The 20,602-nt window shown below is 34.8% G+C and overlaps 1 protein-coding gene across 7 annotated transcripts in view; it reads left to right on the top strand.

The window, feature by feature from the left end:
- The window catches only part of PCDH15 (protocadherin related 15), a 1,822,477-nt gene that overhangs the window by 1,378,163 nt on the left and 423,712 nt on the right, over positions 1-20,602 (top strand). For all 7 annotated transcript variants that reach the window (XM_037804906.1, XM_037804907.1, XM_037804908.1 and 4 more), the window contains one exon: positions 5,869-5,981. In XM_037804906.1, the coding sequence (XP_037660834.1) occupies positions 5,869-5,981 (113 nt within the window). The remainder of the gene's footprint in view (positions 1-5,868; positions 5,982-20,602) is intronic.

Here is a 20,602-nt window from a genome sequence, read left to right as displayed (position 1 = left end):
TGAACCATCCTTGCATGCCTGCAATGAACCCCAGTTGGTCATGGTGTATGATTTTTTTAATGTGTCTTTGGATTCGATTTGCAAGTATTTTGTTGAGGATTTTTGCATCTATATTCATTAGGGAGATTGGCCGGTAGTTTTCCTTTTTTGTAGCATCTTTGCCTGGTTTTGGTATTAGATTGATGTTAGCTTCATAAAATGAGTTAGGTAGTGTTCCATTTTCTTCAATGTTTTGAAAGAGTTTGAGTAAGATTGGTGTCAGTTCTTTCTGGAAAGTTTGGTAGAATTCCCCTGTGAAGCCATCTGGCCCTGGGCATTTATTTATGGGAAGATTTTTGATGACTGATTGGATCTCTTTGCTTGTGATGGGTTGGTTGAGGTCTTCTATTTCTTCTCTGGTCAGTCAAGGTTGTTCATATGTTTCCAGGAAATTGTCCATTTCCTCTACATTATCCAGTTTGTTGCCATACAGTTGTTCATAGTATCCTCTTATAATTTTTTTTAATTTCTTCAGCATCTGCAGTTATGTCACCTTTTTATTCATTATTTTGTTTATATGGGTCTTCTCTCTTTTTGATTTTGTCAGTCTAGCTAGGGGCTTGTCAATCTTGTTGATCTTCTCAAAGACCCAACTTTTCGTGATATTTATCCTCTCTATTGTTTTTTTGTTCTCTATGTCATTTATTTCTGCTTTAATCCTTGTTATTTCTTTTCTTCTACTTGGTTTAGGATTGGTTTGCTGTTCATTTTCTAGCTTCTTCAGTTGATCCATTAGTTCTTTGATTTTGGCTCTTTCTTCCTTTTTAATATATGCGTTTAGTGCTATAAATTTCCCCCTTAGCACTGCTTTTGCTGCATCCCATAGTTTTTGGTATGTTGTGTTCTCATTTTCATTCGTCTCTATATATTTAGCAATTTCTCTTGCTATTTCTTCTTTAACCCACTGATTGTTTAGGAGTGTGTTGTTTAACCTCCAGGAATTTTTGAATTTTCTAAGTCTCTGATGGTTATTGACTTGTAATTGTATTCCATTGTGGTCAGAGAATGTGCTTTGAATAATTTCAATCTTTTTAAATTTATTGAGGCTTGTTTTATGTCCCAGCATATGATCTATTCTGGAGAAAGTTCCGTGAGCACTAGAAAAGTATGTGTATCCTGGTGATTTGGGATGTAATGTCCTGTATATGTCTGTTAAATCTAATTCATTTATCAGATTATTTAGGTTTTCAATTTCCTTATTGGTCTTCTGTCTGGTTGATCTATCTATAGGAGAGAGTGATGTGTTGAAGTCTCCCACAATTATTGTGCAAAAATCAATTGCTTCCTTTAGTTTTGCCAGTGTTTCTCTCATGTATTTTGTGGCACCTTGATTGGGTGCATAGACATTTACGATTTTTATTTCTTCTTGCTGAATTGCCCCTTTTATGAGTATGCAGTGGCCTTCTTTGTCTCTCAAAACATCCCTGCATTTGAAGTCTATTTTATCTGAGATTAATATTGCTACACCTGCTTTCTTTTGGCTGTAGCTTGCATGAAATATTTTTTTCCATCCTTTCACTTTCAGTTTCTTTGTGTCCCTGTGTCTAAGATGAGTCTCTTGTATGCAACATATTGATGGTTCATTTTTTTTGATCCATTCTGCGAATCTATATCTTTTAATTGGGGAGTTTAATCCATTTACATTCAACGTTATAACCGTGAAGGCATTTCTTGAATCAGCCATCTTATCCTTTGGTTTATGTTTGTCATATTTTTCCCCTCTGTCTATTAATATCCTTTATTGTACCCATACCGAATCTCTTTAGTATTGAACCTTTCTCCAAGTCTCTCTGTCCTTTCTTTGTTTCTGTGTCTGTAGGGCTCCCTTTAGTATCTCCAGTAGGGCAGGTCTCTTGTTAGCAAATTCTCTCAGCATTTCTTTGTCTGTGAAAAATTTAAGCTCTCCCTCAAATTTGAAGGAGAGCTTTGCTGGATAAAGTATTCTTGGCTGGAAATTTTTCTCACTCAGAATTTTAAATATATCATGCCACTGCCTTCTTGCCTCCATGGTGGCTGCTGAGTAGTCACTACTTAGACTTATGCTGTTTCCTTTGTATGTGGTGAATTGCTTTTCTCTTGCTGCTTTCAGAACTTGCTCCTTCTCTTCTGTGTTTGACAGCGTGATCAGTATATGTCTCAGAGTGGGTTTATTTGGATTTATTCTATTTGGGGTTCGCTGACCATTTATGATTTGTGTATTTATGTTGTTTAGAATATTTGGGAAGTTTTCCCCAACAATTTCTTTGAATACTCTTCCTAGACCTTTACCCTTTTCTTCCCCTTCTGGGACACCAATGAGTCTTATATTTGGACGTTTCATATTATCTATCATATCCCTGAGGTCCATTTCGATTTTTTCAATTTTTTTCCCAATTCTTTCTTTTATGCTTTCATTTTCCATTCTGTCATCTTCGAGGTCACTGATTCATTGTTCAGCTTCCTCTAGTCTTGTACTATGAGTGTCCAGAATCTTTTTAATTTGGTCAACAGTTTCTTTAATTTCCATAAGATCATCCATTTTTTTTATTTAGTCTTGCAATGTCTTCTTTATGCTCTTCTAGGTTCTTCTTGATTTCCTTTGTCTCCCGTACTATGGTCTCATTGTTCATCTTTAGTTCTTTGAGTAGCTGCTGTAGGTGCTGTGTCTCTTCTGATCTTTTGATTTGGGTGCTTGGGCTTGGGTTATCCATATCATCTGGTTTTTTCATATGCTTTATAATTTTCTGTTGTTTTTGGCCTCGTGGCATTTGCTGAACTTGATAGGGTTCTTTTAGGATTTGTAGACCAATTGAAGTCCTTATCTCTAATTTATCAGATCTACAGCTTCGTGGAGTACACTTTCTCTAACTAACCAGCAGGTGGCGTCCACGAGCCACCTGTTCTCCACAAGCCAGTTCTCCCCTGCTTAGCCTTTTTGGTGAGTGGGGGAGTGAGTCTTGTGGGGTCCAATTGGTGTACCAAGCTTGTGTGTGTAGTTGGTGTTGCCTGCCCTGTATATGGGGTGTGTTTCTGGGCAGTCAGGGAGGGGGGGGTGGCTCTAACAATCAAATCTCCCTGGTGATCCTAGAGTTTTAAGGCTGCTGCAATAGTCTAATCCTTCAGTTCAGTCCTGCCACAGTTTGTCTCTGCCACTGACCCACAAGTCCTTGGTATTGGCGTATGACTCCTGAGACTTGCAAGTGGGCCCCTCTTCCAGGCCGTGCACCCCCTGGTCCTCTGTTGAGGGATGACTGTGCTATGTCACAGGTGAGTGCCGTCCCCCCAGGGCAGTTCTGGGCTGCTGGGCTGTATAGGGAGGCTCCCAGTCTGCTGAAATGATGGCTGAATGGGGCTTTGTTAATTCACACTGCTCTACCTTCCCAACTTGGGACAATCAGCTGAGGTTGCAGGGAAGGCTAATGTCCACGCCCAGTTTTGTGGTGTGTGCCTGTTATTTGAAGCACTTCCGTCACACTGGGTTGTCTGGGGCAGTTCTGGGCTATGGGGCTGGCGATGGGCAGGAGTGTTTCCTGTCCACCAGGATGATGGCTGTGAGCAGACACCCCCCTTTTCTTGGGAAGTTGTGGTGTTTAGTGAATTTTCTCAGCCACTGGATTATTGCGTTTTGTCTCAGAGCTCTCCTAGTTCTGCTCTTGACTTGACCTGCCCAAATTGCAGGTCTTTGAAGCTTTCTGTATTGGGCTTCTTAGAGTAATTGTTTTAGAAAAAGAAAAAAGGATTAAAAAAAAAAAAAAAAAAAAGGGCCCTCCTCAGAGATCTAATGGGTTATTGAAATGCTAAGAGACAAAGCAACCAGGGCCATTAAGGAAAGGTCCACAGGGTAGAGAGATCAGCTTTTCTTCGGGATTTGCATATGCACCTCAGGGCCTGAGCTCAGGCCTGATCTCTGCCCTTCCCCTTTCTATGTTCACCAGAACTCCAAAAATCCTCCGCTTTTATTTTGGAGTTTTTCGTGTTGTTTTTTTTCTATGCCTGTCTCCTCTCTGCTGGGCTGGCTGCTCTCAGATTCTCTGGTGTCTGGTCTCTGTCTATCTATGGTTGGAGTTTGGATCAGCAGAATGAGTTTCCGATAAGGGCTGCCACTGCAGTTCTCCCTTCTCCTTCCCAGAGCTGACAGCCCCTCCTCCCACGGGACTGAGCCTGGCAGGGAGGGGCGCGGGTCCCCTGGCCACAAAAACTTACAGATTTCACTGATCTCAGCAGTTCCACGTTTTCATGAGTGTTATATGAAGTATGCCCAAAGTCAGATTGCTCTGTGGTGTCCAGTCCACGCAGTTCCTGGCTTTCTACCTACTTTCCTGGAGGAGTAACTAAAACATACAGCTCACCAGTCTGCCATCTTGCCCCGCCTCTCTAGAGTTTTATTTAACAGGATGCTAGAATATTCTTAAGAAGAGAAAATTATAGAAACGGAGAACAGATTATTGGTTGCCAAGGGTCATGGATGGGAGTGAGGATCCATGCAAATATTTTAATGCAAAGATACCTCTCTTTTCCCTGATTGTTTTTCAGTTTTGAGTCATAGTTAGGAAAGATTTGCTCATTCTCACATTGGAGTGAAATTTATCCACATTTTCATGTATTATTAGCACTTGAATTGTTTTATTGTTTATTTTACATGAATGTCTGCTCCATTTGGAAATTTATAAGAATGGGTCCAATATTTTCTGCATAACTCTATTTTCAAGTAAATGTCTCTAATCAAAAGTCCATTTCTCTCCACTTTTTGAGTTGACTCCCTTATCATGTATTTATCTTTGGTCTGTAATTTTGACATTTCTGTATTTTCAAGTCTGTTTTCATGGTATAACAATATTTCATCTGTTTTGTTTTCCACACATAATGCCCAGGAGGACTCCCCTACTTGTCTCAGAGTTGAGATAAAAGAATAGCAGCAATCAACCCATTTTTGGATATGTTTGCCTTATAGTATCCTGGATTTGAATGCAAACTCTGTCACAGGTTGTGTCTTTGAATTCGGACAAGTTATTTAATCTCTCAAAATTCCCAAGTCCTATCTCTAAAATAGGAGTGAATTTATAGGGCTATTGATGACAACTTATATAAAGCTTTTAGCACAACGTAGGCGTCAATAATTACTCTCATGGCTATCATTTTGCCAGATGTATACATTATATATTACTGCGATTGGATTCATACCCTTTCTTCATTTTGGGAGAAAGAATGTTGCATTACACAAAGGAAGATATATAACTGGTGGAAATTTCTACAGACAGAAATGTGTTTGAACTCACTGAAATGCCTGCATTTAGAAAACATCCTACCCAGACATTGAGTATCATCAAAACCTCTATTTTTATTTAATAAAGCTGACATAATTGGCAGGGTACTTATCTTAAAAAATAATAAGTCCAGATGGAACAGAATATCCTCAGATTAATTTCTAAGCCTTTATACTTGGTACAATCTACAAGCCAAGTTTTATTATAAGATATGTTGAAAGACCATGCATGATGTAATTAAGATTTATGCATCATTATAATACAATTTTATAATCCAAAATTTCGCTCTCCGTACACTTACTATCACTCCTCATGTGATAAAGCTTCAAATTAATTAATGAGATCTCTTAATAAAAAATATTTAGAAAACCATCCAAACAGGAAATATTTTTCCATTCTCTTGTTCATAAGCTGATTAACAGTACACCACATTTGCGTCTGCTTTCCTTAGTCTGCATAATTTTGAAACTCAATTTGCTAATGAAATTGTGATTTTGTTCCTTCAGTTAATGAAGGAAATAGATAAAGCAGATACACATATTACTTCTTTTTTGCAATTATGTGCTGAAATCTCAATGTTTTTCAGGGACTCCTGAGGATTACCCACGATTTTTCCATATGCATGGTAGGACTGCAGAACTTAGTCTTCTGGAACCAGTAAACAGAGATTTTCACCAGAAATTTGATTTGGTTATTAAGGTAAATTAGACTAATTTCTTATTTCCTTGTGTTTATAAACTGCTAATCAAAGAAACCAGTGGAGGCTACTGCAGGCACTTTTATGTTATAAAAATTAATATTAATTTGGATAGCAATGAAACAATATTTGTAGAAAAAACAAGTGAAGTATATTTCTAATACATTGTGTTACATTTCTTTGAGATACATTTTTATATTACTGTGCAATTCAAATAGTGCATATTTTATGTGTAATAAGTACCTTGGTCAAATGTGTACAATGTAACATAGTATAATTTACATGTCTTCAAACACTTATTATTTTACAAAAAGGAATACATTTTGACTATCAAAGCATAAATAATGTGTATAATAAAATGTTCATTTATTTATATTTTTGTTTTCATGATGTATTATTCTTTGATACATGATGTATTTATTTTGTTGCTGCTCTTTCCAACATCAAACTAAAGTTGTGCTTGTTCAGAGATTCTTTTAATATATGTTTCATTGTTTTCTCTGTGTTGAAAGATGATACCAGACCTGAAAGATTTTCGAAGCAAGTGGAACACATTTGGTATTACCCTTTTGGTTTACTAATACGTAGTATGTTGGAATGAAGTCATGCAAAAGGAACTGTGGAAACCCAGATGAGCTGGCAATTAATTCTCATGGATTTCATTTAGAAGGTGAAATTTCAGCTGGGCAGTAAAGGAGGAATAGATATTTGACAGAGATGGAGGCTAGGACAGGGCATTCTGTGTAAGGGTAAAGACATAAACAACAACCTGGAGAAAGTTCGGTATGCATTGCATGACTTTTTTGAAACCCACACCTACCAAAAAAAAAAACCTATGGAAATGTAGTCCTACTGTATTTTCCTTACAATATTTTTAAATTTTTAAAATTTTTTAAAGATTATTAAAGTAAAAGGAAGCAAAGTAAGGAAGTTTACTCTACCTATGCTTTATGCACATTTTTCATTGAGTTATTACCACAACCTCAGCAGCATGCTCATTTGTACAAATGTGGAAACTGAAGCTCTGAGATGGTAAGTGATTGGCTCAGTTACATAGCAAATAAGCAAAAGAATTGTTATTCAAATATAGGTTTATCTAAGTCAAAGCCATGCTCTTCCCACTTAACTAGGACCAGTTGCTTAGAAATAGTTGTCTGTTTTAACCACCTAGAAGTCCAATTGCAAACAATATTATGTTCATGTACACTTCATTTTAGCTCAACTTAAGATATATTTTCTTAGCACCAATTATATTTTACATGCCAGAACCTGTGCTTATTGGGTGGTCCCTTATCCTTGAAAAGCTTAACTCGAATAAGGGAAAGTCATATAAGTAGGTAAATCAAATACAGTATATCAAATGCTAACAAGTGGACATAGAAGACATAAAAGTGATAAGAAAACACAGAATAGGAAGAGTTAAATTAAACTGAGACTCAGGAGAGATTTTTCTGGAAATTACCTCAAGTTAAATGTGGCTGGATACAAATGATCAGTTCAATGAGTTAAAGTGGGAAATGCATTTAAACAGATGGAAGAGCAGAAGTAAAAGGTTGGAGGCATGATGGAGCAGGCTACAAGCAGTTAACAGGGAAATGAGGGATAAAGCCAGACCACAGAGAGCCTTATGTGTGATTGTGATTTGCTTGGATTTCATTCAGTAGAGATTTGGAAATTATAAAATAGCCATGCATGAGATTCATCTTTTTTTTTTTTTTTTTTTTTTTTTTTTTTTTATCATGGGACTATATAAAACTCAAAAACATATATCCACTGTCTATTGTCAATCTACCTAGAGTCCTGTGGTGCTGCTATCTGTGGGCGTTAAAACACTTGACAAAGCACTGTTTCCAAACTGAAATCATTCATTTTCCTTTATTATCAAAGTCAGTTGTTCTGATGTATCTGGATACAGTCCATGAATTATGAAAAAAAATCAATTAGAACAGGCACAGATAATTTTTATGTTTTAATAACACTTTATATTATTAATGGAAGTTTTTACAGACATTATTAGATTAAAATTACCATGTTTTGTGTGCAGTCAAGGGGATAATAAGTAAAGGTATCAATCTGTAAGAGTAATAACGTGCCACCTGCTTAATTAATAGTTGAGTATTATGGCATTGTTCAGGGGTCCATTGAAATGCTACTATCAGACAGTTCTCCTCTGTAGTAAATTTTTCACATTCCTCCCCTTTTCTTATTGTAATAACGCTTCATTTTCCATTGGCCATAAAAGTTTTTACTGGGCTTGATCCCAATTTCTGTTTCTGAAGCTGACAAAAAATAAAATAAAATGAAGTACCTTCTCTTAGACTTTGCCAAAAAACTCTGCTTCAGAAAGCTATGTGCACACTTAACAGCTGGTGAGTGTCACAAATTAGAGATTTATCATCTTCATTTTTTTCTGTAATTTATTCAACATGCTGACAAAAATGTAAAGGAGAAACTATGAAGACAAACTAAAGTAGTGCATAAATTTCAGAATATTAAACAATTAGAACATGTACAGTGGAATGAGGAAAGGACATTCCAAGACATAATCCCAAAAGTTAATTATTTATGCAAATTTTTAAATGAGGTACATATTTTAAATTTCTAACCAATTAGTGCTTTGACATAAATTTTTAGGCACCATAACCTGCCTGAAAATATGACATTTATTCTTATGTAGGAAGATTCATACATTTAATTTGCCTAGGAAAGTTCACATTTATGCCTGTTGTCCTTGTATAATTATTAATAACACCTCTTTCGCTCTCAAAACATGTTCCAATTTGGATGATAAATTATGTGATAATTCCACTTATAGAACAAAAATACCTATGATGTACAATGTGAAAGCAAATGTAAATGCTAGATGATAGCGAACTGATTCATATGTGAACTATATTTATAGTTCATGTAGATATAACAAAGCCCAGAAAATTCACCTTCATTTTTATAGTGAAATATTGCAGTATTTTAAAAAGTATTTGTTGATATATTTATGCTTTGGGCCATCTAATACAAAGAAGCTAACCTTGAATTATTAAAACAGATTAAAACAGGCAGATGATTAATAATTCACTGCCTCTCAGTTGTTCAGAAAATAATTGCATTTTTAATCTAAATCCCTTTGATTAACAACTAATAGCAAGGGTCACAATAATACCATGAACATCATTGTATCATGGTCTCTCTGAATTTCATGTTGTTACTTGATGACCTACTTATATTGCCTAGTAGGCTGGCCTTTAACTTCTTTTCATTCCAAGTCATGGACATGTTGACCTTCTTACAGTCACCCCTCACAGTGTGTTCTAACCATACTGAAGCACTCTCAGTGCCATAAACTCACCATGCTCTTTCTAATTCCAGGCATTTGTACATGCTGTCCCTCTTTCTGAATCATTCTTCCGTTTCCTTGCCAACAGTCTTAATTCACATTGATGCTTCAGTTTTTGACTAAGAAGATACTTTCTCAGAAAAGGCATGACCACTGGTTTTGAACCCTTTCTTGCATCCTGTTTTATCCTGTGTTCACTTTCATCACTCTGTATTGAACTTACCTTTTATTTTCTCCTGACAGTTACGGAAGGGCAGATTGTAATGCATTTCTTTACATTGTCTCAAAGACCCTAACCCTACCTTTGTACAAAGAAGGTGCCCACTAAATATTTGTTATAACGGTTTTGCTCCTTGCACGGCAAATCTTTTAAGATGCTGGTTTTAAGTACCTACATCTTCATTGTATTTAAATACATACATTTGAATGTGTGTGTATTTGATACAATTTTATCTGTGTGTCTGTCCAGAGTAAAGATGCAATGAAATTTTCAAATGGATTCAATCCCTGGGAAAAAGCTGATCTTACGTTATGGCAAAGCTTGAAGCAATCTTCAAGATTGTATCAAAAGAAACAAACAGACAAAACAAACAAACAACAAAAACCTCCTTTCTTCTAAAGAATAGATACACTTTTGAAAGGGAAAACAAGCCACAAGCCATGGAATTGAAACTGGTCAGCCTGTATATTAGTGCTGATGTATGACTCCTCTTGGCAAGTCACTTTACTTTTGTTGCTTTGAATCATAGGACAACAGCATTTGAGAAATGTTGAAGATCAAGGAGACCGCTAGAAAATGTTTAGCCTCTATTTGAATGATGATTCTGATATGTTACTTCAAAAGGTTTTAATGGAAAGGTTGGCTTAATTTTTTTTTTTTTTTTTTTTTTTTTTTTTTTTTTTTTTTTTAGGCATGTAGCATTGTTAGTTTTCAATTTGCTGAATCCTTTTCAAGTGTTTCTTAGGTGTTTGAAATTTTGCGTGATGGTGAGGAGATATAAATGTCTAAAAGTTCTGCTTAAAGGAAATCACAAATGTGAAATCAATACTTTAAGATTTATTTCCCTTCTGATCTCTACACCCATATTTTCAATTCCTGGCTGAACAACTAACTCCTAGGGGTATGTAACTATGCCAAATTAAGAATATTGCAAAATAAACACATCATTTTAAAACTTCATGTCTTCTACTCTTGAATTCTCTCTTTCAATTAATAATATTATCATCAGCCAGTCACCCAGGCTGAGAGTTCCCAGTTCCTCATGGCTCTCTGCTACCCTGTCTCTATATCCAATAACTTATCAAGTCCCATCCAGATACCTCTGGAGTTTCTCTTGAATATCTCCCCAAATTTCTAGCCCAATGAAATCTCTAGTTCTTATCTTCATAGTCCATCATCTCACAAGTGATCTATCACACCTTAGCCTCTTCCTTACAATCTCTCCATCTCTACATATTTCTCCTCAATAGCCAATAGAGTTCTTCTAAAACAAGGACAGTGAACGTACTGCTCCATATTGTTTTTGAGTCACTTTACAATCCACTTTACATGGATTTCCAAGAAAGAACTGTATAGAAGTTGATCACAGGTATCAGAATCAGAGAGACAGGGTAGTAAATCACAGATTCATCAGTCATCACTTCTCAAAATAAAAAGGATTAAATCATCAATGATGAAGAACTATAAAAATTCTTTATCACTTAAGGAGACTGTAAAATGTAGGTTTCTGTTCTTTCTGCTGTGGTATGAGTATTGTCACTTTATCAAAAAATAGGTAAGTAAAGAAGAGAGAGGAAAGCCATGAGCATTCCCTTTGGGGGCGATTGAAAAGGTGTCATCAGTGATCCTGAGTTAGGAGGAGAAAAAAGAAAATCAGGGCTGAAGTTACTGGACCACAGTAAGGAAGACAAATGCTATGGATGACATACCTTCATCTCTCTGGAAATACTATACTCACGTATTCCTAGTATTACAGTTTTCTTATGAATTCTTTTTGAAAGAATATCACACACACACACACACACACACATACATACACAAACACATCTCAGTTCAGCAGGTTGGTGAAGAATAAGCTTATCTTAACTCTCCCAATAACAAGGTCTCTGGGGTGAGGAAGTTTGAGGCCATTAAGGGTGAAAATCCTTTATATCTTTTAGAGGAAAATTATCCAATAGAAATTTCAGGTCCTACTTGGTTTTAGTATTAAAAATTGGAATTCTTTCACAGATTTCTAAATAAATAGACTTTCTAAAATCCATTTACTTATTTGCTAAATGCTCATCTTTTAATTTAGGGTTCCACCTTTTAAAAAAATTAATATATTTCAACATAAAACATTATTTGTATTTCCTCAACAAAGACTGTGTCTTTTATGCCCTCCTAGTTGTCCACATTTCTAAAAGTTGGAAGCAGTAGGCAAAATTAGTTGATTCTTACGTCAATTATGGAAATTAATAAAAGGAAAGAATGAATTGTGTTCTCTTGTCTCATTCCTTTATTCATCCAGCCGGGTTAATCACAACAGAGATAGAATACAGCAGTTGAAGAGAGTGACTGTCCAAATGTGCAAGCTGACAAAAGATACACAGAGATGGTATTTTACTTGGCCTCCTTACTTTCTCACAGTATGACCTGCAGTGCTTGGAAGGAGAAAGTCCATTTATCCCTTCTTGTCACAGTACCTTGATTTTGGTTAAGGTCTTCCTGTCTGCAAAGGTCATTATAATACTATAATATTATAATGGCAAGCCCAAGTACTGTAAAATATTCAAAGAAAAATTACTTTCTGAACGGTCTCTGCCATGTCTCCCCACTACACACACTTTAACATATGAAAACTACCTTATACCTTAGCCCTCCCACATAATTCTTCCCAAGTAATCTTTTTTCATAAGATTCTTGTTTTTTACATTGGAAAAATAAAATAAAAGGATGTATTGGAAAATATATAGGCTAAATATGTTTACTTATTTTTTTCTCAAGAACAGTCTGTTAACATAGACTGTTAAGTGTTTAAGGAGAAATATTAAACTATCATTCTGATTACCTTCCAAGCTCTGCAAAATAACCCATTGAGAGACCATTTTTTTCATTTGATAATTTTTTTAAATTCAAATATTTCAGGAGATGGGGCTGTTCCACTTTAGCGGGATTTTCTCCTGGTTGGGAAAAAAACTGTGGGAATGGGATCAGAACTCAGCATGGGCTGATATAGCTTTGCTGGTTGGGGAAGGCAGGTGCAGGGCAAAATATGGAAAATAAATCATGTTAAGAAGAGTTCCAGAAAAAGTTACTACTTCATAACTATCCCAAGTTTATCACTGGCTAGCCTGCTGTTTATAGCAAAAGATTCTGATGTTCAAAACACTGGCCAAATAGTTTGACATAATAATGATTAGTGAGAGTTTTTTCTGAGTCTGTGGTCTGCCCCAGAGCAACTGATTCAAAATCACTGCAGTCATTCTAATATCAGTTAATATTTCAAATTCTAGGATTTTTATTATTGAAAGATATAAAGGAAGCTTCAAAGATTCATTTACCTTTGTAGTAAATTATAAACAGAATTGACATGTTCTTACTGAAGATAAAATATATTTTTTTATTAAAAATATTCTCTAGATAGGAGGTGTGTAAATATTATTTTCTCATCGTATTATATGCCCTTTTGGAGAGTGTGTTGCCTATATTCTATCTAGAGAAGGGATGTTTTCCTTTTTGTCATATAGAAAGTGCATTTATTTCTAATGAAGAATGTACCCTTTCTGATGTATCTAAGACATTACACACAAATCAGTTGTATAATACACAACAAAATTATTTGTGTTTTATGTAAGTTATTATATGGTTTTGTTAGTTCTTGCATATTTTTAATAACTGTTATAAGGAGACAACGTCAAACTGTTTATGCATCCTTTAATTTTTTATGTACTTTTTTCTTTTTTTCCTTCCTTAAGTTTTATAGTATTCACATTTAAAGGAGGTTCCTCTAGGTTTTAAGGCAGCGTAATCATGTGGTAAGAAAGCAACAGAATGCACTTATTTTTAATTAATAATTATTTGGTAGTATTAATATGATCTTTGACCCAGTGAATATAGGTTTGCCAAAGCCTTCTTCCCTAAGACATTCAAAAGGAAAATATATGTACATAGACAAACAAGGAAAAGTAATCTTTTGCTAGTTATTGGATATTTAGTCCCAAAGTCTTTGTACAGTGTTCATAAGTTGGGAAAGAGCCTACAGAAAGCACCCTTACATAAGCTAGGTTCCTCTGCTGTATTTCCAACTCCCGAGTCCAAATCAAAATTTGAAAATTTACTCAAAGGTGAAAAACAGTTAACACCTGCATAAAATGCTAGAGCAAAGTTAGCCTAAGCTGCTTACCCTAGGCTTTTTGTTTTTAGTTTAACAGCAAGCCTGTGTGAGAGAGGACAAATGTGAGAACCAATTGATTCCCAAAGGACTACTGATCAGGATCATCTGATGTACATAATATTTTTGAAAGGCAGATTTCAGGGCCCCACCCACTGAATCAAGCTGCCATTTAATTTTCCCAACACTAAAGTTTGAGAGCTAGGCATGCATCAGAATCACTTGGAAACTTGGTAAAGCATGGAAAAATAAAAATAATAATTAAAAAAAAACACAAATCAGTGAATAAATACATATCTGAGATCCTGATTGAGACCCCAGGAATCAACTTAGCCATTACCCTCCAGGTGATTCTAAGGTAGCAAAGATCAGGGTTTTGGGAACCACAGTCTGTGTTCGAGAAATACTAGTGGGAAAGTACAAAGGGCCGAGTCAACTTTTGGGCTCTGCCTTTAATGAACACATATTTAAAGAGGCATGCACCTGTAATTTTTAAGTATCTTAACAATGTTGATGTTTCATGTCACTCCCTAGAGCAACCATTATTAATCTGTAACTTGGAGTTCAGTGGCCACAGACTAGTTTCCTGTGGTGGGATGTGGAGCAGCGTTCTAAGTGTATTTTTGGGAGGGGGTGACTTTATAGTTTTTTTTTTGTTTTTTTTTTTTAAATAACATTTGTATTAAAATATTACTTCCATACAGAGAAGTTCACAAATCATGTGTCCATCTTGATGACTTTTTACAAAATGAAATCAATCATGTAACCTGCATGTAGATTATAAAAACAAACAAGCATCTTATCAGCTTCCCACATGACTCCCCTCACCCATGTCTTAGTCACTACGTATACACACACCCAAGAATTCCAACTATCTGACTGTAATAGCACAGATTAGTTTTGTCTATTTTTTAATGTTTCATAATTAGATTAAAGTTTTATATTTTTAATCAGAAACTTAAGAGCTTTACACACCCCCTATTTTTTTTTACTGTAGTCCACTTAGTAGGCACAGATTATTCTTTGACTCATATTCTACAACCTTACGCTTTCCACTTAAGAAGAACTCAATAAAAATGAATTACCTTTGCACAAGGAAATTTGAGGGACTTTTATAAACATTTGCTCTTCCAACAAAAGTACAGAAAATTCATATTTGAATCCCAGTGCAAATATGTATAAAATGTCTGGCTATTAGAAAGTTATAAATAATATTCATGCAAACACACATTGGTTGAAAGGTTAACTAAATATATTTTAACAATCTAAATAGATAATGAAAAATGCTAAGCAAATGTAATTTCTAATCTACAAGAAATAATGGAAGTGTAATTTAGTCCTTCAGTAAAATTTCTCCAAAACTAACACTCTTCATTGACTCCTTGAGAGTTTAATTTAAAATTGAGGAAAAATCAAAAAGGATAAGGGGATATATGTAAACTATTGGTAACTGGATGGACCTGCCCCGAGTCAGCCTCCTACGAAGGTAAATAAGCAGTCTGTACTTTGCTAAGAGAGAAGACCTCAGAAAAAAGTATATCCAATATATACTGAAGGCTTTGCTGCAAAGGAGAATAGCAAAGGGTGTGATATCAGGGAAGGGGACAAAAGGAGTTGAGGAATTTGAATTACACAGTAGCCTTACATCCTATTTTGAAAGTCACTCCCAACACTCATCTCCTTAAACAACTACTTGGAACTGTTTAATTATCTGCTTTCAATGTATATTATATATGCGTTTGTTTTTCTCTGACTAGTAACTAAAAATCTTGTATATATCAAATTCTCTTTCCTTGGCCTTTCCTCTCAGCTGCTTTTCCATTTTCTTCATTTTTTTTAATTATAAATACAGTAACATAAAAACTAGTTGCTTCCATCCAAGACTATACTGCTACTACTAAACAGTCTGTATGGGGATATGAATTATGCCTTCTTTTATTATTTGTGTGTGTATGTGTGTGTGTGGGGGGGATAGGGGTGGGGGCTGGGGAATCAGGGTTTACAGAGGTCTGCAGTTGAAGAAGTTTCCATAGAGGTTAAATGAAGATTTCCTCTGTAATGCTTTTCCATCACACATCAAGACATTGTCTTATTTTCTTTGAGAAATGATACAAAGGCCGTAAAACTTAGAGACCCACATAGGCAGATGAATACCCCTAGATCTCAGAACACTAACTTAGTCAACTAACCTGGTTAGAAACTTACCAGGGCTGCCAGTTAGAGGAGTAGGTGGAAGGTTTTGTCAATATCCCCAACTTCTTAGGTTTTCAAAAAAACCTGGAACAATTTTCAGTTGAGGGCAACATAATCTGAAATTTAGCACACACAAACACACATATAATTAAATTCTGATTAATTCAGAACAATAGAATGTCAGGAAGATTTGATCTTGACATATGAACAGTAACTGAGACTGAGTTAGTTACTGTAGAGCCTTTACTCACATTTGTATGCAGGTAATCCTCCTGCAGTCATGACAGTTTTAGTGGAGTTAACTTGCACAGCACATACTTGCATAATTAATTATATGTGGCTTCAATTATTAGATTCTATCTAAGTCTTCTGGTATGATGCCAGTGGCTTTGGATAAGTAATAGTAGCTGGGAGCCTTAGTGGTCATCTTTGTTAACCAATAGTTCTAAAATGAAAGATTTTCTAAAAATTTGAATTTGGGACTAGTCCAAGCATAATACATAGAGTTCTAGAAGATGTCTCTCAAGGTACAGCTACTCACATTATAACCATTTGAGATAATTTAATGAAATTAGAGATTCCTTGTCTCTATTGCAGACATAGGAACCAGAATCTCTGTGTGTAGGGTGTGGAATCTGCTCTAAAATAGACTACCTAGCTGATTCTTAGACACACTAAAATTTAAGAACAATTGCCCTATGCAGTTTCTATGATTTTAAAATCACCTGTTATTTACTTTTGTAAAAGAGGGAAGTGGCTTTGCCATCTGTTTTCTGTTCCCTTCCTCCTTTCTTCTTTTCCTGCTTCCCTTTCTTTGGTGCAATCTAAGATATCTAATATTTGTGAATAACGGTCAAGCAAGGCCTTAAGAGCTAAGGATTCAAGACTGTAGTTAATAAAAAGGATGGATAAGTAGATTGACAAATGAAATGGAGTGCATTAAGTGCTCTATAATATACGTATAGTCAGAACACTGTCCTCTTAGAGCTTTATTTCAGTATATAGTGAACCAATAATGATAATTTTTTTTTGTATCTTATTCCTTTTAGCTAATACAACTAAAGCTTATATTACAATGGATCAGGAAAAAAACCAGTAAATTTAACTGAAAAAAGTAGTGATCTGAGTCACAGAGATGTTGTGGTCTTGTCCCTGGTCACAAAGCAAATCATAATTTGAAGATGTTCTTATTTCATATGTTCCTTTAAACTGTAGGATATAGGGAACATTTTTAAAGCTTTTGGGGGCATAAATTCACTTTGAATCTTATTGTTTTTCTGTAATTGAGTAGAAAAAGAATTCTCATATTTTTCCAAGATAACTTTCTGGATTTCTTCTTTACTTGATTAATGATATCATAAAGCTCCCATGCTTTGGTAATAATAAAAACAAAAATAAAAATCTTATTTCCCATTTGGGATCCATGAATTTTAAAAAGAAAATCTGATATTTCTTTCAAAGAGAATACCAATAATTTGCTAGTATGAAAATAATTAGCTATTTGTTACAAAAGGAGCTGAAATATTACCTTTGGCCTCTTTGTTATGGTCCACATATATTCTTCTCTTGGAGAAACTATAGGATGACAAAAAACATGTAGAACAACATCCATTTTCTGCATCATAATGTGCCATTCTGATTTATTTATTACTATATTATTTTAAAACAGTACAATAGAATTGAGTTCAAATCAATTAGAAAATGTAGCAAACCAAATAAACATATTTTCAAAGCTGAAATTTTAGCTCATAGCTATAATCCTGTGGTTCTCAATGGGATGATTTTCTTCCCATGGGACATTTGGCATTGTCTCAGATATTTTGGGTTGCCACAACTGGGAGAGGGTATGTGGTAGCTTGAATTATGTACTCTTATTTGGACATGTCCATAATCTTAACATCCCTGTGGGTATGAATCCATTGCAAATAGGACCCCTTGAAGACATTGTTTTTGGTTAAGGTGTGGCCCAACTAAATGGGGTTGGGTCTTAATCTGGATTATTGGAGGCCTTATAAAAAGAAAGAAACTGGAAGCCAGAGTAAAAGACAGCCATGGGGAGGAGCCAGAAACTAAAATTCAAATTAACCCAGAAAAAAAAGGAGAGGACAGCACCAGAAAACACATGGCAGGGATGCAAGCCAAGGAACCACAAGGATCCCTGGTAGCCGGAACCAGAATGTTAAGGACTTTGAAGAGAAAGCAGAGTTGCTGATGCCTTGATTTTGGACTTCTCCTAGCCTGAAACCATGAGCCAATAAATTCCTGTTGTTGAAGTCAACATATTGTGTAGTATTTGTCATAGGGGCTACTGGCTCTGGTGCGTAGAGAACAGGCATGGTGCTAGATATTCTAACACACAGGAAAACCTCCCAGCAAAGTCTATAAAGCCAATAATGCCAAGGTTGCGAAACCCTGAAGTATAGTCAAATATGTTTGCACTTGAAAAATAATCAATTTTAAGGCTGAATCTAATCTTATTGATTAACCAGTTTATTATTTTTAATATTGTAATCAGATGTATGTGTTAAGGGTCCCATAAAGGCAGTTGTTGAGATGATAAAGAGGATGGTAAAAATTAATTGAGATAAAAACTATGAACTAAATAACATATTTTGAGATTATGTATATATTTAAAGAATTTATGTATATATTTAAGTAAGTTAATATTTCAAAGAAATGTAAAATGCTTCTGTGTCTCCTCAAATTCTCTATTAGCTACTTATTCTCTAATGCAATGAGATAATGAGGACACATTTATTAAACTTCTACATTTGATTCTCCATTAAAATTTCAATATGTTACACGGATCCCTCTCTTCAGTATTTGGGAGTTTGAGAAAAACATGCATTTTTCTTTCTCAGTAACAAAAAAAGAATAAGGATGATTATAATTCAGTTGGTCAGCTCAAGCGTTTTCTATATTTCTGCCATTCATTAAGCATTTAAACAAATTAATATTTCTCATCAGTAGATTATAAAAAGACAAAAAGAATATAGTCTATTGTTTGCTTCCCCATTTGTTTAATTGCTAAATTTTACTGGGGATAGAGAATGACTTCTCCTGGACTTCAAGCTGCTGAAGTCTTCAATTTGGCTTAGTCTGACAAAAAATATGTCTAAGCCTTATTGCTAGTGGACAAAAAAAAAAATGTCAGAACAAATATCTCTTCATCTAAGACAAAACACCAAAATTAAAAAATATATATATGTATTGCCTTATTTGCATAAGTATTGAATGTAAATGCCTAGAAAAATTCTAGAAGATCAACCTATTCCACACACTCATCCCTAAAGAGAGGGAATCACAAATGGTGAATTAGAGGGGGTGAGTTGAGGCCCCTTTTAGACCACTGGTAGCAGTGTGTAGCCATATGAATTATCAGTAGGTAAGCTTTGTGCAGATATCAAAAACCTTTAAAAATGCAAGAATATATTATAGAGACATTCTATAACATAAGAAATTCGTATTGAATACTCACATAAATTTGTTACTGCTTTGTTTCTGTCCAATTTTTTTTAATTCCATAAATATCTATCAATTGGAAATTAAATAAATCATGGCACATTCATTTTATTTGTAGAAAATATTTAAAGATAAGATAAAATGTGTGCAGCTTATTGCATTTTAAAAATACTCAGAATTCATACCAAAATTTCTGACCTTCTACCATGTACCAGGGACTGGCTAAAGACAGAATAATGAGAAAGACAGATGAAATTATAGGGTCTATTTTCATGGAATTTAAGAGTTTAGTGAAGAAAGATAAAACACTAATTACAATAAAGGGTTAGGTTTAGAGCAAGAGAATTTACTTTGCATTAAATGATTCCATTTTTATTTTAAATTTTATAAATATAGCAAAAAGTGGAAATTTTAAGAATTATCAGTATTAATTTTTTTCCTTATAAGACCACAATTCACTACATTTATAAAAAGGCCTTGTTTTTTTTTTCATCTCAAGGTCACTGACATGGAATATTTATTATGTCTTATCAAATGACAAGATGAAAACTACAATTATTAATTTCCTTATACTGCTTTCCCATTTTTCCCCATTCATCATCTGAAGCAAGAGCTTTTCCTAAACCACTTTTTAATAACAGTAATACAACTACTAGTTACTGAGCAAGACATCTATGCAAGGTACTTTTTAAAGTATTTTGTATATACATAATGTCATAAAATTGTCATATAATTTATGATTTATAAGTGTCATTTTCTGTAACTTAGGGAAGATAAGGAACCATTTAGGAATCATAAGTTTTGTTGGATGCAGCTATGAGACAAATATGCCTCTGTCTAAGCCACCTCTCTGCTAGAGCATTGTTTGCTTCTGCAGTAACCTCTGTTATTTCTTTTTCCAAATGCATTGCCAAAAGTTCATTAATTTATAAGTATTTGTTGTGTGGCTACTCTATTCTATGCCCTATTCTAAGTTCTGGAAACCAACACTGACAAAATATTCATAAACCCCTGCTTTCTTGGAGGTTATGGTCTAATGGAAGCAATCAAACAACAAATGACAAATATAATAAATAAGCAAATTTTAAAATGTTTTAGAAGGTGGTAAGTGCTTAATAAATAGCAAAATGCATCAGAATGGAGAATGTTTTAATTTAAATGAGGTGGTCAATTTGGGCCTTGTGGAGAAAGTGATGTTTAAGCCACGTGAACATCTGTGGTAAGAGCATGTGTGGTTGAAGGACCAGCCAATGCAAAGGCTCTG

This window comes from Choloepus didactylus, chromosome 15 (genome assembly GCF_015220235.1).
Source record: "Choloepus didactylus isolate mChoDid1 chromosome 15, mChoDid1.pri, whole genome shotgun sequence".
In the NCBI taxonomy this organism is placed as follows: Eukaryota; Metazoa; Chordata; class Mammalia; order Pilosa; family Megalonychidae; genus Choloepus; species Choloepus didactylus.
Note: the sequence above shows the minus strand (reverse complement) of the source record. Positions and strands in the feature narration are given on the sequence as shown.